At 39.2% G+C, this 17,884-nt stretch overlaps 2 protein-coding genes across 3 annotated transcripts in view; both read right to left on the reverse strand.

Moving 5' to 3' along the window:
- The window catches only part of LOC114467712 (synaptotagmin-2-like), a 99,464-nt gene extending 91,642 nt beyond the window's left edge, over positions 1-7,822 (reverse strand). Inside the window, exons 1-2 of one of the 2 annotated variants that reach the window (XM_028454219.1) lie at positions 6,618-7,822; positions 6,461-6,520 (exon numbers count right to left, since the gene is read on the reverse strand). The gene's annotated coding sequence lies outside the window, so the exon portion shown is untranslated. The remainder of the gene's footprint in view (positions 1-6,460; positions 6,521-6,617) is intronic. The other variant, XM_028454221.1, reaches the window with a different exon arrangement.
- Positions 7,823-10,749: 2,927 nt separating this feature from the next.
- oard1 (O-acyl-ADP-ribose deacylase 1) lies at positions 10,750-16,005 on the reverse strand. Its single transcript, XM_028454222.1, has 6 exons — positions 15,867-16,005; positions 15,691-15,759; positions 15,390-15,555; positions 12,587-12,645; positions 11,100-11,212; positions 10,750-11,009 (listed from the first exon to the last, which is right to left on the reverse strand). The coding sequence occupies exons 2-6, from the start codon at positions 15,733-15,735 to the stop codon at positions 10,862-10,864; spliced, it is 531 nt and encodes a 176-aa protein (XP_028310023.1). The 5' UTR covers positions 15,736-15,759; positions 15,867-16,005; the 3' UTR covers positions 10,750-10,861.
- Positions 16,006-17,884: the final 1,879 nt, after the last annotated feature.

The raw sequence follows: 17,884 nt of genomic DNA on the forward strand, positions 1-17,884 counted from the left end.
TAAAGTGGAGCACACGTGCGATATCAATGGGTTGTTGTGCATTGAACATCTACAAACACATATTTTGAGCCCATATTTCTACAGCCCTTTTAAATGCAAATCTGAAGCAAATCCACTTAACATATCAAACATATCCTGGTTAAGTGTAATTGAGTCCAGCACTCCTGTGCACAGTCAGAGACCTGATCTGACTGTGTCAAAGGAAGCGCCAAATGTCCACATTACGCCAGCTGAATCAGCCACATCAGCAAAGTAGAAGGGAAACCGGAGAGCACACGACGGGGGAAGCTCTTACGCTTCAGCCAATCACCCCCCAGGCAGGTCGGCAGGCAGCGGGACGGAAATGTAGCAACTGTTTATACGAGCAGAAACAAGCTTTTCCTCCACCTTTTTATTAGATCATTTCACATCTGTATGCGTGTGTTTTTATGGACATGCATGTATTAGTTGCCCAGCCAAAAGCTTTATTATTAAACCAACATAACTAAAGTGTTCTGCTGCTCCTCTGCATGAGTCATTCATCCACACTGTTCACTGTCTGACTATAAATTGCATGGATAAACTGAGAGAGTGTTTATTCTTTCACAGTAGCCAGTATCCATTGAAGGTCTATGTGGTTATTGGTGGGATCGTTTTTTTCTTTATGTGGCACGTGCGGGGACTTCATCAGCAAAATGTCAAACCACAGGCAGATATTTAAAGGCACAACGCTGTTTGCCTCCCCTTTTGTTTCCATTTCAGTAAGTTCAATAAAGTGTCCGCCCACATTTGCAAAAGATGCTACCTCTGGAAGAAAAGCAAACAGCGAGGCAGATGTTCCTTATGAGGAAAAAACCTGGTTAGAAACGGGAAGATGGTTCAGCTGGTGTATAGCAAAGGGAATGTGGTAAAAGCTTACATAATCCAAGGGGAGCGTGAATTGACTACCTCCTCGCTCTACATGACAATGCACTGGCGAGCACAGGTCGGCCGTTTTCTCTTTTTTTTTTTTTCTCCCATCACTCTTAGAAACCATCAGATATCCAAAATGCACAATAGATGGTGAAAAGCTCTTTGTGACGATACTGATGGTCGACAGGCAGTCCTCGGTGCTGTGTAGCTCTGCTGCTGCTGCAGGGGTCTTTTCAGTGCATGGAACCGGATGGTGAACAGAGAACACAGCGGGGGCTGGGCACTGCAATGTACTGCAGTGCTCGCAGCTCTGCTATGCACACCCACTCTCTTCCTTTCGTGCTGTGTGCCTCCAACAATCTCTCAATCTCTTACTCTATCTGTGTACCCCTCTATTGGCCAGGCCACTATCACTCTCTCCTCGTCTTCCTCTCCTCAATTTGCTATCGGCGCGTTTGTCCTTTTCCGCACACTCCAGCATGCATTACACTCCATGTGTCCCACGCTGTCTCATTTAAACACTCTGCGCATTGTTACTCACTCGCACTGCTTAGTAACACATTTGCACAAATACATACTGTACTTAAGTGGACGGTTTAACCTTTCCCTGGAGAGTGTTACCAGTTTAGTCACAGGGATCGTGTATTACTTGTTTTTCCTTCCCTTGAGAATTAATTAATATAGAAGTTGTTTTCTGGGCTTTTATTCTAACACATTCTGACCATATTTAAAGTAATGCTGCATGCTTTATATCTGAAGTCTGCTGATTTTGCCTTAAGATTTGATTTACATTCTGAGTTACAGATTATTTCCACACAAACAAATATATTTCCCCTCAATGATAGTAACAAAATATCACAAGCACACACTGTCCTTCTGATAGGTCACTACATTCATCACTGTGCTCTTCCAGTAAGGCAGCTTCTACTCTCAATGTCCTTCATTTTCACACTACTGACAGAGTTACAAGGTAAAGTGTAATAAAAAAACTTCAAGTGATGGGATCGAGTAATTTATTTTCTAAAAGGAAATAGCAATGATGGCTAAACCCCAACAACAAAAAATCACTATGTCCACCCACTGCACATCTCGACTCTGGAAACACTGGTATAATTGCCTTTTAAAAGTGTGTGTTTTTTGTGTTTGTATGGTTTTTATGTTCCCCGAGTCTGAAATAAAGGTATCTATCTATCTATCTATCTATCTATCTATCTATCTATTGTGTCTATCTTCATAACAGGGTGATGAAGAGACACATTTAAATACAAACTGCTAAACAACCAAAACAATCGGTCTGTAATTAATGCGCCAGACATTAGTTGTGACTTTTGCTGTAAATCTTGGTCCATCACAAGCATTTCCTAAAAGCTGACTGTACACTTTTCTGTATGTCCTGTATTGTATGCCTACTAAGTAAAAGCGTTATTGTAGATAGAATTATGTTAGTAAGTGGCCAAATGGTGATAACGGCAGGTCTTTCTGAAGTAATCTTGTTATCCCCTCGATATCAGAAAGTTGCCAGAGTTTTGTGGGCTTGGCCTGATGTAGAGGGTGGAGGAATTGGGACTAGCTGTTAAATACCTGAGACATATGTTGCTACTCCCAGTGATGTGCCGTGAGCACTAGGATTGGGTAGGCAGGGTGTTCCAAATCGAGACCACCAATGTCAACACCAATGACAATTCTATATGTTTCTGCTTGCAAGTGTTAATTCAATTCAGTTCAATTCAACTTTATTTGTATAGCGCAATTTACAACAAAGTCATCTCAATGTGCTTATCAAAATATAAACTTCATAATAAGAAAGAAAAAACTCAACAAGATCCACATGAACAAGCATTTAGCCAGCTAACAAAATCAACATTGTAAAACACCATTAAAGAAACATAAACAATTATTTAATATAGCCTCCATACTCTCCCAACAAGATATACTGTATCTCATGACACGGCACATCCATTGTTTGTGTTGGAAACAACTCGGAACAGCCACAGTGAGGAGCATCCACAAAGCCAGTGCTTCCTTTTTTTCCACTCACGGTAGAAAGTACCAACAATGTTCTGACCTTACTTTTGCTGAAGGTCTGGTAGCTCAGGTGTTGGTCTCCCATCTTTTAAAAGCTCACATTTTTCCTGAAAAAAGAGTTTCTTTATCGTCTCTTGCTGTCATCCTGACTGTAGTGTTATCCCACCCACTAGCTAGAGAAGGTTGCAGCAGCGGTCACGTGATATCAATTCACTAATACACTGTGAACGTACGTCTAGCATTTAGCATAGCGCGGTTACGTCCAAAGGCAGCGTAGAGAGCCGCCTTTTTATGTAAATGGTTGTCATCTTGGGGAACAGACTCCGCATGCGCAAAAACATGCTATGGGAACAGAGGCAGAGCAGCAATGTGCTTTTGGGAGGGGGTGTGGCCACCTCCTGCTTTACAGCGGTTAGGAAATAGCAATGTTTAGCAATTTCAGCTATGAAAAGCACAAAATGCTGACACTTTCAAACTTATAGGTACTGTAGGCTATCAGAAGTTTAAAAATAAATAATTTACAAATGTATTATAATTAAAACAAATAATCAAAATCTCAATTCACCCTTGGGTAGGCACTGCCTACCTTGCCTACCCTGACTCATTAATGTTGTTGTATTGGAAACTGGTCTTAAGACCACATATACAGTATAAACAAACACCTGCAAAAACTAGGACATGAGTCCATCTTATTTCTAGTCAGAAATACCTCCAAACACATACTTCAGGCTTCATTCACTTGACAAATAAACATACATATATGTTCGTTGCAAAAATTTAGTTTGGAAAATGTGTCTTTTTGCATCCTGTGCTTTGAAAGTGTTGCAGACATCTTTTCTTGTCTGTCAATTTAACAAAAGAAGTTAAACTAAAGAGAGGAGGTCTCGACTCCCAAATGTCGGTGCATTCTGGTCTCAGATATTGTGGTATTGAGTACAACACTAATGGGCAGTATAAGAAAACATGAGGGGTTGCCCCAGGCACATGAATAGTTAGAGCAACACTAGGTTCTTACTTCTAAACATTTACAGTTACCATTTTATTGAACATTAAATGGATAAACCTTAAAAAGAAACAATGCCACATATGACCACAATTAGAAATGCTGAAATGCTAAAATCTACCTAATTTTCCAAGCTGTTTAAACACTTTACAAAGGTCACAATGAGCGTGTGAGCCACTTCTTTTGTACCATCCCAAAGGGTTCATTCACACCACCTCCATTTTTCATGCTCTGCTAAAAAATGGGAGATAGTCGCCCACTTCTGACACCATTAGGGTTCTCATTTTCATTTGTCATTAAAAAAGCCAGATTTTGTAATTATCGCCATCTGAGTGAATTTCTTAAGGAGCCAAAAAAGCTTCCTGCAGGAACACTTCCGTGGTCGTTCTCAATGATGGCATAAAACAAGCTGTGTCACAGTGGGTGTCTGAGCTTTAGGGAAATGAGCCAAGACATGTTTTTTGACAATAAGTTAACAATGGAAGCACTTTCTCTGTTGGGAAAATGATCACTATTTTTTGTTGTGTATTTGTCATTTTCTGCATTTTTGTTGTCAATTTGTGCCTTTTTTGGGGTCACTTTATTAATTTTTGTAGTAATTTTGTGAATAGTTTTGCGTGTCTTTGAAGCTACTCTCTAATGTGTTGCTGTTTTGTGTGCCTGTGTAGTAATTTTGTTTAAGTGGTTGTTGCGTCTGTCTTTGTCATTTTATGTTTCATGAGTCATTTAGTGTATTTTTTGGGTTTCTTGTGCATTTTGCTGCCAATTATTTGCTGCCAATTATTTGCTGCCAGTTATTTTGTGTGTTTTTGTTATTTTTTGCGTTCTTGTTGTAATTTAGTGTATTTTTCTGTCATTTTCTGCATTTTTGTTGTCAATTTGTGCCTTTTTTGGGGTCACTTTCTGTATTTTTGTTGTTTTCCATATTTTCATTCTTCATTTTGTGTAATCTTGTAAACAGTTTGTGTGTCTTTGGAGCACTCACACTTAGCTCACGATTTGTTTGTATCACTCCAATACCAACCCACACTGCTGAAATTTGAGGTAGTTGAGAAAAACACACATTTTCAGTGCATCTGTAAAAATGGAGCTTTGTTAAAGATGAACTGTGTCCTAGAAAAAGAATCTCATGCATAATAAAGGGTGCTGTCTGAGTTTGTCGAGCCAATGAGGATATGAAACGAGGCAGGTTGGTATGCCTACGTATAGTGTATTGAATCATAGAACAAGACAAAGCACAAACTATTGATTAGCCCTCCCTCTAAAACATCGGCTTCATCCAAAGGGCATGTGGGAAGCACTAATGAGCCGCTCCTTCCAGGGATCTGTCCATGGTGCTGAAACATACTCGCCCTCCCAGTCTTCACCGCTGGCACCCTGTACATAACCAAGTCCTGAATAATTAAAGCATCATTTAAAACCGCTTCTTAGGTCTAATGATTCTGGTCAGGCTTAGGTCCATCTTGTGCTCAAATGTGCTCTTAGAGGTTAAAAAGGCTCCAAGAACACGGAACATGAGTACATGCTGTGCTCAGTTTGTGGTGTGCCCACACAAAACTCGCCCAAGTCCATCGACCTTTTCTCCCTTTCTGCTGCAAGCAAAGTGTTCACAGGGACTCTCGTCAGGGAGAATACACAGTGCCCACTGCTGGACAGCATTTCATATTCATTGACAATTGATGAAGGTCAGACTTAGACAAAAAGACAGTGGGATGTGTTGAATAAACAGTGAGTCTGCACAGACTGGTGATGATTTTATAGATGTTAAAAACCTATTGTTTGATTACTCTATCGATAGCTTGTTGTTTTCTTTTCAAATTCATTTCACAGTTATTAAAACAAACAACACTCGCATCTAAATTTTACTACTCCTCTGAATATTGATCATAACTGGCTAAAATACATTAGTATTATCAGTTTGTTGCAGTTACATATGTAGAAGTATTCAACCATAAATATATCTTCTCTTTAAACGTAACAGAAAGTACTCACACGCTGTGAGACACAATATAGTTTGTTTTGAAAAGCAACCCCTTTGACATTCAAGGTACACAATGAGTTTCCACAGAGTGTACATGCTGGCATTGGTCTCTGCTGATATATTTTTCATAGCACAAGCAAACTTTTTTAAATTGCCAGGAGGAATTAAAAAAAGAAGCTGCCATGTGTTTTTTAGAACCTGTGACTGGTTTGGTTTGGATGGCTCAGCCTTTACTGGATGCTGAGGCAGCTCTGCACTGGGATGTAATGGGATACTGCAGCACTCGAGAACCGTGTGCACACAAACTTGCCTGGGAGCATCAGGGAGTCCCGCACTAACCTTCCCCCCTCCATCCTCCTTCTCTCCCATCCTGTCTCTCCCTATGATGCTCTAAGTCTTTGCAAAACAAAATCTGAAACTAAAATAAACCTTTACAATGATGTAGTATGTAGAAAACATTAGGAAACAGACGGGTTCATCAATGACCTAAAGCTCTGAAACTTCATCAGAAGTGGATCATTCCACCAAGTTGAGGTTGAAGAAGAGTGAACAAAGCTTACCTTTGTGCAGGCTTTTTATTCGTAGACAATCTCTTCTTCTTTTCCACACGCTCCGAGACTCTTGGAGATAGAGAGAACATGAATCAAACTCCCTTTACTTTCTCAGTTATTTCCAGTTTCAGAATGAACAAATGTGACACAGCCCCAGTGGACACACCTTTACTCTGTCCTCTGTAAACTCTGCCACATGTACACGAACGCAGACACCCATCCAAACGCACACCGATCCTGGAGTACCCAAACTGATAAAGATCTACTCATGTGAAAGGGATGAAACTACACACACACTGCAGTTTTTTTCCCCCTATCCCTTTGCCCAGTGGCTCTGCTGCTTTTTTCCTGCTGTCTTTTTCCTGCACTGCCTCCTGATTGGCCAAGCAGCTCTTCAATAGCATAAGCTCTCTTTTTTAATTGGAAGGAGGCCAGTTATGTGGTGCACCAGAAACCCTCCCATCCAGTTTGTCTTGCTCTCCTCTTTTTTTTCTTTTTTTGCCCAAGAGCCTGTACAGAAGAATGCTGAGCTCGGCAAATTTATACGCATCAAGCGAAGGAAAAAAAAGAGGATGGAAGAGGACAGAGAGTGAGAGGAGGAGGAGGAGATGGGTGGGTGGGGGGTGATGAGAGGAGCAGAGAAAAGGAGTGAGCGTGAGGATGGAGGATGGGAAGAAGAGCATCGGCAGAAATCCTTGGACTGCAGTGGGAAAGTGGGAATTTGAGATAAAGGGAGACTGTGAGTTGGGAGAGAAGACAGATTGGGATGCAACTTCCCTCAGCCGCAGCACGTTCAGCAGAAAGGAGGTCTCCCTGCAACGCGACTTGGTGGCTCTGCTGCAGTGTAGCAGGGAGGGGGGATGGGAGAGGGAGAGGTAAGAAGAACAGGACAAGGAAGAAAACTGCTGGGATTGGTTGCAGTGATGCTGGAGTAAAGTCTCCCAGCCAGCCTGGGTGTATGGGAGGAAAAACGGGAATCCAGCGGCAGTGTGCACAGCAGCTAATGCCTTCTACTCATGAATTATCAAAGGTGCCCTAGAGGAGAATAGGAGGGTCACAGCAAACACTCCATCATTCTCATCACTTAGGTTGACACAATACTAAATACAAGTGCTCCTGTGTTTCAATTTAATAATACTACTAACTTTCTTTTCATCAGATTTTTTTTAAATCGTGAAACAAGTATTTCTTTCACTCCATTAGTAGCAATCATCATAAATCATCATAAACAAATCTTCTGATTGTTTTTTAACAATTAGTTTGTCACATAGGAACATTTAGTCTAATAATATAACTGCTTAACAGTAATATGAAAAGCTAGAACCCTAACATTAAACACACTGATTTGTAAATTAATTTAAAGACATCAGAGGGGTGTCGAAATTCAATTCTGCCACAAATGAATTAATGAGTTTATTTTGGTTATCAAAAAAAAAAGCAACAAACTGAAATGTCTAAGTAACCAAAAAGGTGTTGTTTGACTTTTTTTTTTTTTTACTCTGCTTCACGAGTTTAAGAGATGAACAGGTCACAGAGAGTAAGAGAAAAGGGAACACTAAACACTATATATATAAAAAAAAAAAACCAGTACATATCTTCAGTAGGAACTATGTATACTAAATATCATGAAAAGTAATCTACCAGAGGATCTCATCAACTTAAAAATCATATTTTAATGTACAGTAATGTATGGTTTATTCCATATGCCTCACACTCTGGGTGCTGAGTTTGATTCCAAAGGGTGGTAACCTGGTGGTAACTGTCCGTGAACACGTCACCTCTTCAACACATCTCTTTTTGGGCAACCTTTGAAAAAAAAAAATACCTGATTTGCCCAACAAGAGTTAAAGTGTCTTAAATTTTGTACATTAACAAAGCTTTCTTTCTCAGATATTCAACCTATAGCTAACAGGTCTCTTGAAGGGATATCCAATGTTATTCAATATTAGTAATTTAATACTTCTATATATATCATGTACCAGTACATTTTACCCCGGATGTTATTGGTCTTTGAAATTAAAGCCTTCACTTTTCCAAGCTGCAGTAAAAGGCAGTAAGGAACCAAATCTTTTGGAAGAACACATTGTCTTCGATTGATATTGTCTAGTATTGCAGGTCTCTGATAGAATAATGCATGCTATTACCTCTACTCTCCCTTCTTTGAATTGGACAATGTGTTAAAAAGCTGTGGGAGAAAGTGGTCATGCAGGGCTGACGTGGTGTCACATTTCCAGTCCCTCTTTCACTCACAACTGGTCCATTGTGTCTCAACTGCATTAAAGTACAAGACTGGTGCCAATCAATGATGCTCTTTTAAAACCATCTGCTCTGAGGATACAATGAGCTCTGCAGAAGTTATACAAACAAATGCAAATACTATGTTTGCACAATCAACAGTGGAAATACCTGCTGTATGAATAGCAAAAATAAAGAGATATGTGATTCTTTTATGCTATGTGCACTGTTGTGAAAGCAGGATATGGGATGGTGAAGTGGGAAGGGCAGGTTGACAAATTTAAATAGCAATAGAATTCCTCCCTCTGCTCTGGTACAGTACCAACAACTCTCAAACTGACAGCCGTCACCCCCATCTGCAAGAAAACTGGACTCAATACACACAGCATGTGCAACTTCAGCTCCATCTGCAACCTACTTTTTCTATCAAAAATACTGGAACATCTCGTCTCCCCTCAGATCAAATCCCACCTCTCCTCCAATAAGCCTTTTTGAACAATTCCAATCCGGCTTTCGTTCCCAGGAGAAACAGCTCTCCTTAAAGTCACCAACGACATCCTCCTCTTCTCAGACTCTGGCCTCCTCAACATCTTCATCGATCTCACTGCAGCCACAGTATTCTACACTCACTCAATATCAGTAGCAATGTTCTCTCCAAGGTAAAACCCTAAATCATTGACAGACAGCAGTTTATCAACATCAATAACTGATCCTCCTCCATAGCTCCTTTGTTCCAAGGCGTCCCCCAGGGTTTGATGCTTGGTCCCCTTGTGTTTTTCAGGATTATAAGCCGCTACTTTTTTCCCACGCTTTGAACCCTGCATCTTAAACAATGATGTAGCTCATTTGTGATTTTTTTCCGGTTTTTAAGTTCATGATGCCAAAGAATTTTGCTCCATCACATTAGACCAGGTGGACTAATGAAACTGGTAACATTAAATCATCCACGCTTTCAATGAATCATTCTGATCAGTAATTTTGTCATGCACACGCTTATCATGGCACGACATGGAGAAATGTTGTCACAGATACATATAGAAATAAAAAGAGACAGCGCTGCTGATCTTCGCTCCATCTACAGTAGTTTGTATTAGAAGGAAATTATAAAAAGGATAAAATTGTCAAATCACCACATTGGATTTGTTCAGAAGCGATCGAGTCTGTATCCTGACTCTAAGTAGAGACTCAGTGTGATTGCTCCACGGTAGTTCACGGTAAGAAAAACAGACGAAGCAGTGTATCAGACTGGTTCCAGTAAAAAGTGACTATAAATTGCTGTAAATGGACTGATATGTAGACGTGGGGTAATGAGGAGGAGACTCAATGTGGAGGAGGACAATTGAAACACAGAAATCTCAGTTAAACCTAACATGAATATAGCGGTCCTCCTACCTGCCCGTTCTGATTGGCTGAGTTGTTTGAAGGGCACCCTCATCAGCCAGTAGGGTGCGGCTTATGTTACGATGCGGCCTTTGAATGGATTTTTCTCAGAAAATTACTAAATTATTGAAATGTGGCCAATATAGCAGCACGTTTTATAGACAGGAAATTACAGTATACATGCTCCCCCACAATATCCGCCAGCATGGTCTCCATTTCCACTGGTATGCAGATGACATACAGCTTTACATCTCCAAAAATTCAATCATGACTGAAACCTGTGCTACCCTCACAAACTACCTCAACAAAATAAAGAAATGGACACACACACACCAACTTCCTCTCTCTTAACTGTGCCAAATCAGACATCATAATGATCAGACTCAAATCCCTCACAAATTCCTTTCACAACTTCTCCTTCACAACAGACAACTCCACTCTCTCTCCCTCCCCTTATATCCGATATCTTGGAGTCATCTTTGACAGACAGCTCTCCTTTGACCACCAAGTCGCCCAGCTCACTAGAACCGCCTTCTTTCAGCTCAAAAACATAGTCCGCCACTCTCATTTTCTGCTGCTGAAACCCCTTATCCATGTGTTCATCACATACAGACTCGACAACTGCAGTAGCATTCTGTTCGACACATCAACCAAAATTATATTCCCAATTTCAATGTACAACATTCAATTTTTTTATCTCTTTAATAAGAAAAAAAAATACATTTATGTCTCATTCATTCCTGGATTGACACAAAATGCACAAAGTTAAAAGTACAAAACATAAATTTCCAACAGTCATTGACGTGTGCTCTCCTTCATCACTGAGGTTTCCTCTTTCTGAGGAAGGCTGTACACTGTTATGGAGATATCAGTGTGTTGGAAGATCTGTTTCAGTATTTCCTCCACTTTGGACCACTGCAATCGATCCAGGCCACAACCGATACTGGGAGTGAGAAAATACACATCACACAATAAATAATCATAAAATCAAATAGGACATTTCTGACTTGACTGTTTTATGTTTGAAACGCACCGAGGCATTGACACTTTGGTGACTTCATTCTGGAGACAGTGTGATTTCATGTCTTCCAGGCTTTGTGTAAGATTGTTGTATGTGGGCTTCTGGTAAGCCTTTTTCTTTGTTACCTGCAAGCAAAATGCAGAAAAATCAAATCAAGCAGAAGAAAGAGGAATGGTTCTTCGCTATCCAGGTCATGTTATATATGATTAATTCAATAAAAGGAAACTAGGGTTGCCTGGAGCATTCCATAAAGACATTTCGCCTCCCGTCAAAGGCTTTCTCCACTCACACTCATTCATTATTTATTAAAGGGACAAATTATGCTATTTATCACCCATCACCATTTGTTCTAAGAACCCCAAAAACATAATATTTGTGGTTTCTTTTCCCAAACTCACCTGTTTTCCAGAATTTTAGCCCTCTGAAAAGTGACTTTCTGAGCAGTTCTAAAATCAGGCTGTTTAGGAGCCTACTTATGCATATCCATGAGTGGGTTAAGGTGATAATCATTTGTTTTGTCAAACCACTGCGTCGCATTGTGTCACAAACATGTCACATCAGCGATACAAGGTTACACAGAAGTGCGCTAACACGTATCACTGCGCCAATGCGCCGAACCACAAGATGCACTGGAAACCACAAGAACGGAGTACACCTCCGCATGAACAAATAGAGCATACACTACAGTGTACGTTCACTGTGGAGGCACGGCACCGGCAGCAGGCAAGTTCTGTATTTATTTCTACTGGTAACCATCACTCCTTCGCTAGCGAGAAAAACAATGGCGAACCTTCGCAAACGTTTTCATCAGGTTGGGGGTGGAGTCCATGGGTGGAGCTACCAGAGGAGGGGAGGGTGTTTTCTTTCCCGATTTCACTTGTGATGTCACAAATGTAGCAAATTTGAAGCACTTTTCTGTGTTGTAAGACTTGCACAGAACACAAACAAAGGACTGGATGGATTTATTACACATTTTCTCTGCCGGTGGACGCTCAAGTTACCTCATATGTGTTCAATAAGTTTTTCATAATATGTCCCCTTTAACTGAACATGTAGCATTGATTATAACATTTAAAAATACACAATCTAGGGAAGGGGAACTTTTATCACATTAGGGGCCACAAAAATGTGATTGTCTGATCTGAGCGCCACAGTATCAGAATATCATCTCAGCATTTAGAATAATGACAAATCTGAGCACAAATAGGGAATAATAAAGGGTTTAGTCTGTTGTCATTTTGTACATTTTTGTTGTTTTTTTGTATATTTTTCTCTCATTTTGTGTTTCATTGAAGTCATGTGCATTTTTCACTTATGTTTGTAGTTGTCTTATGGGTTATTGGAGGAAATGTGTGTATTTTTGTTGTCCTTTTCTGCAATTTTGTAGTATTTATAATTTTGTGGGTTTATTTTGGGGGCCGCAGTTGCCTATGCCTAACATAATCAATAATTCTAACTTAGACATCTAAAAACTAAAATATTATAAAAGCAGTCCTTACCAGGTAGTAGACAAAACGTTGGCCTCTTGTCAGCACAGCACACTGCCCTTTCAACTTTTCTGTGGAGATGTGACGATGCCGGCGTCAAAAAACAAGCTTCAGTTTTCTTTTAAATACATTTGACAAACAAAAACATGGTGTCTGCAACTCCTTCAAAGAAGAACATCCACAAGTCTCAAATCTTGACAGATTTTTTCCAACAATATCCCTGCGAAAGCTACATGGCTTTGCGCTTGCCAAACGTGCTTGATGCCCCTGGCCACACGTACTTGTGTAAAAGTGGGTTTTCAGCTTTGACAAACATGAAAACAAAATATAGAACAAGACTTTGCGTGGAAAACGGTTAAAGACACAGACTCTCTCAAATTCAGCCAAACAGTACAGAGTTCTGTGCATCCTCTCAACCTCACCCTTCTCATTAAAAAGAGTTAGCGAGTTGTGTTTCGCAGTTTCAGGGCGATGAATATGTTGTATTATATGTTTAATCAAAGAAATGCTTGGTAGATTTTTTTCTTTAAATAAAAGACATTGTTTCTCACTGAAAATGTCAGTAGGCTCATTAATTAAATAAATCACGTTATAATTGTGAATAAAACTTTTTCTTGGGTGTTTACATATATTATTCTTTTTATTATATATTACTCAAAGACATTTCACTGTAGGGCTACATTGTAAATGATATTACATTATTATGTTTGTGCAGGAGCAGGGGGTACATGGCTTTAGGTTAAATGTCTGAAGAGGAACGGGACTGTGAGACGTTTGGGAACCAGTGGTTTATGACATGTTGTGCATTAGTGATTAGTCGGTCATGAACGAACCAACTCTTTGACTTGAACGATGGGAGTTGGCTCCTGATTGGCTTTGAAGATTTTTTTTTTTTTTTATGACTCTGTAGAATGTATAAATAAAGGTGTATTTCTATAATAAACATTTGATACAGTCAAGTGCATGTTTCTTTTATATTAGTAATTCATATTGCGCATTATTTTACATTATTGTCATTAATAAATTCATTTAAGCACCAAAAAATCTGAAGAGCCACTTGGGAGCCGAAAGAACCGGTTCTCTAAAAAGAGCCGGAATTCCCATCACTATTGTGCATATTCAAAATAAACGTTCGTTCAGTCATTCAAAAAAATAAATTCCTGTATATATTTAAAAGCCACTGATTAATCCAGAATTATTTTAAATATGTGAAAAATGTTTTGTTTTGTCAGTTGAACAAGACCTAAAATAAGTGTTCAGATGTATTTCTGAATATTTTTTCAGTTGTTTGACACATAAGGCAGAACAATCAGTGAGAAGAGCAATCAGAGATGTTTTAGAACGTTCACAAACACTTCTAAGTGCTTCTCCTCATTAACACATTAATTAAGTTGATGAATAGAAACATCAGTGCTGGTCTTGTCAGAAAATAGACCCAAACAAGACAGTAAAATGCACTCCAGTCTCAGACAAAACCAAGCCTTTCAGAATGTGACAGAGACTGGCTTCGACTACTACAACCAGTGACGTGCCGTGACCACTAGGGTTGGGTAGGCACGTTGCAAATCGAGACCACCAATGACAATTTCATATGTTTCTGCTGTCAAGTGTTAATTCAATTCAAATCAATTTTATTTGTATAAAGCAATTTCCAACAAAGTCATCTCAATGCGCTTATCACAATATAAAATTCATAATAAGAAAGAAAAAACCCAACAAGATCCACATGAACAAGTATTTAGCCATCGAACAAAGTCAACATCATAAACACCATTAAAGAAACATACAGTAAACAATTATTTTATATAGCCTCCATACTCTCCCAACAAGATATATCTCATGACACGACAGCACATCCATTGTTTGTGTTGGAAACACAGAAACACGGAGAAAATGACAACTCAGAACAGCCTCAGTGACAAGCATCCACAAAGTCAATCCTTCCTTTTGTTCCATTCACTGTGAAAAGTATGAAACATGTTCTGACCATACGTTTGCTGAAGCTCTGATAGCTCAGGTGTTGGTCTCCCATCTTTTTAAAGCTGTCGTTTTTCCTCAAAACAAAGTTTCTCTATTGTCTCTAGCGCTGTCATCATGACTGTAGTGTTGTCCCACCCACTAGTTAGAGAACGTAGCAGCAGTGGTCACATGATATCAATTCACTAATGTACTGTGAACTTACGTATAGCATTTAGCATAGCGCGGTTACATGCAAAGGCAGTGTAGAGAGCTGCCTTTGCACATAACCGCGCTGTGCTAAATGCTATGGAAATGCAATGGTTGTCATCTTAGCGACCTGAGTGCGCATGCGCAAACACATAAAAACATGAAATGGGAATGGAGGCAGAAGAGCAACGTGCCTTTGGGAGGGGGCGTGGCCTCCCTCTGCCTTACAGGGGAGTGAAAAAAAAAAAAGACTGTGCAGCTGTTCCAGGAAAAAGCGCTGTTAGGGCTATGAAACGCACAAAATGCAGACACTTTCAAACTTATAGGTACGGTAGGCTTTTGGAAATTAAAAAATAAATAATTTATAATTATATGATAATTTAAAAAAATAAATAAAAAAATTATAATTAAAACAAATAATCAAAATATCAATTCACCCTTGGGTAGGCACTGCCTACCTTGCCTACCCTGACAGCATGTCACTGACTACAACATTAATGGGCAAATCACAAACTCACAATGCAAAATATGCTTCTATAGTACAATTCCAAATTAATTATAATGATTTATTGTGTTGAGTTTGCAGATTGAATCTGTAGAGAATGAACAATGTTTGGTTCCATTAATTTTTATTGAAAGGCTGACTCACTCTGCTCCTTTAGCTCTGACACGCCCCCGAACCTCTGCTTGAAGACCACCGCTATGCCTGCCCCCATGCGGCAGTCCTCGCTGATGCAGTGGGCCAAAGACTCGGACTCAGGACAGGAGAACAGGTCCCCGGTGACATAATTCAGCCTCCACACGCTTTCTTCAGCCTGACCACACGGGGGCAGCATTGTAGCAGATATAACATCAAATATCAGCACACGGTTGTTCATTAAAAGTGTCAATAATAGCACGGTTTGGACTCACTTAGAATGTTTTATTTCGGGTAACTTCTAGAGATTTACCTTAGTTTCATCAGTGCTGACATGAGGCTCAAGATTAGACGACATTTTTTGTCACCATGAGTGCAGCGTCTGTGTATTAAAGGGAGTCTGTTTAGCTGTCATGCGCACAGCACACGTGAAGTAGTAGACAGCGTCCAGTTAGCAACATTAGCTTAGCTATAAAACTTCGTCTTTACCTTCACCTGCAATATTGTGCTCGCCAGCGTTTATATCAAACAGCCCACAGCGAGTTTTGTTTTATTAAGCTCAGACCGAAACAGACCGGAAGTCAGCAACTCGGGCTTTAGGATGAGGCTGAATTCAGTTTTTCTCGCGATAAAACGTGAGAGTTGCAGGAGGCGTGAGACATTTATTTATTTATTATTTTTTTTAAAGGGAACCATCTCACTATAACCACACTAAGTAAATAAGTAAGACTTGTTTGATTATGTATTATTACTGTTGTTAAACTAATGAGAATTGGTCAATAGAAACAGTGGGAAATATGTTTTATTAGACTTTGGACAGGCATAACTTATGATACATATGATATGATATGTATGAAATTATGCCGGCATGTTTTGACCAATCCACCAATATACCAACAATTTACAAACATTTTACATATGACATCTTTGGATAATTTTGAGACAAATTTCTTCCCATAGCCTACACCTAAACATCAGCAGATGGACAAATATTTGATTGATTCTGGATGAAAAAAAAAAAATTATTTCCTATTTTCATTTTGTAGTGTGGAATCTTAAAAAAAGCTTGATGAAGTGATGTCACCCAAACACATAACAATAGTAAGCAACACTACGTATGAGGAAAAACTCACCCCATTATGATTATCCAATGGATTTTAACCTTTTAACATAAAAATATTCCACAATTGAATTGAATAAATACAAATTTAATCAGAAGTTATTAAAAAATAACCTCAATAAATGTAATTAAAACATTTTTTTGTGCTTATATTGGATATTTAAGATGCAGATCAATAAAATCTGATAGGCTACTTGTTTTTTTTTTTTTTTTGTAATTGATATTGGACCAATATCCGATATCATTCAAAATATATGTATGATTAATGAATGAAGGTAATAATATTCCATGATGTGTAGTCCTGTGCTAAACTCTTAGGTTAAAGAACAACGCGATCGTCACACTACTTGAACTAAATTATAAAAGGAAAGTGGTTTTAGAAGACCGCATCATTACTTGATCCTTCTATAAAACCTGTTCCTTTAAAGTAGGAAACAGAGTGAGGCATGATGACTACACAATTACATTCTTGAATAAAACATTGTAAATAACTAAAAACACAGAGAAGTACATTTGGGGGTTTATTTTGTAATTAGAAAGCATGTTGTCTGACACAAATTACAAAATAGTGAGTGGACCTTACGTTACCGTACGATAGGGAGTGAAATAAAATGTAGCTAATTATTGTCTCCTATTGTCATAAGTGTGATAAATGGCCTCTACAGCATAAAATAATCCTGTTTCAATAAATTACAAGAAAATGTAGTATTTTATTGAGCAATAATAATGTTAGTTTGTGGTGAATTTGTCCAAAAAATAGCCTAAAAAGGAACTCGGAAGATTTCTGGATTATTTTCAAATTCATTGCCAAATCTTTCCGAGTATCCCCTGCAATGTGCTCCTGTACCCCTATTTGGGAACCACTGCATTAGATGATTAAACAAGTAATTATTAACGAAGTGATTAGCTGTACATAGACGTACGGACAACCCGCGGTTACCGGAAGTCATGTGACCATTCTGTATAGACAAAAAATGACTAAACAAGCGATACACGTAAAAATCCACGGTGGCAAGAAGTTCAAATCCATTTCAGAAGGTTAGGGTTTGTTAGTCCGTAACGTAGTTTAGGGTTAGGGTTAGTTAGTCCGTAACGTAGTTTAGGGTTAGGGTTAGTTAGTCCGTAACGTAGTTTAGGGTTAGGGTTAGTTAGTCCGTAACATAGTTTATGGTTAGGGTTAGTTAGTCCGTAACGTAGTTTAGGGTTAGGGTTAGTCCGTAACGTAGTTTAGGGTTAGGGTTAGTCCGTAACGTAGTTTAGGGCTAGGGTTTGTCCGTAACGTAGTTTGGGGTTAGGGTTTGTCCGTAACGTAGTTTAGGGTTAGGGTTAGTTAGTCCGTAACGTAGTTTAGGGTTAGGGTTAGTCCGTAACGTAGTTTAGGGTTAGG

This window comes from Gouania willdenowi, chromosome 7 (genome assembly GCF_900634775.1).
Source record: "Gouania willdenowi chromosome 7, fGouWil2.1, whole genome shotgun sequence".
Classification (NCBI taxonomy): Eukaryota; Metazoa; Chordata; class Actinopteri; order Blenniiformes; family Gobiesocidae; genus Gouania; species Gouania willdenowi.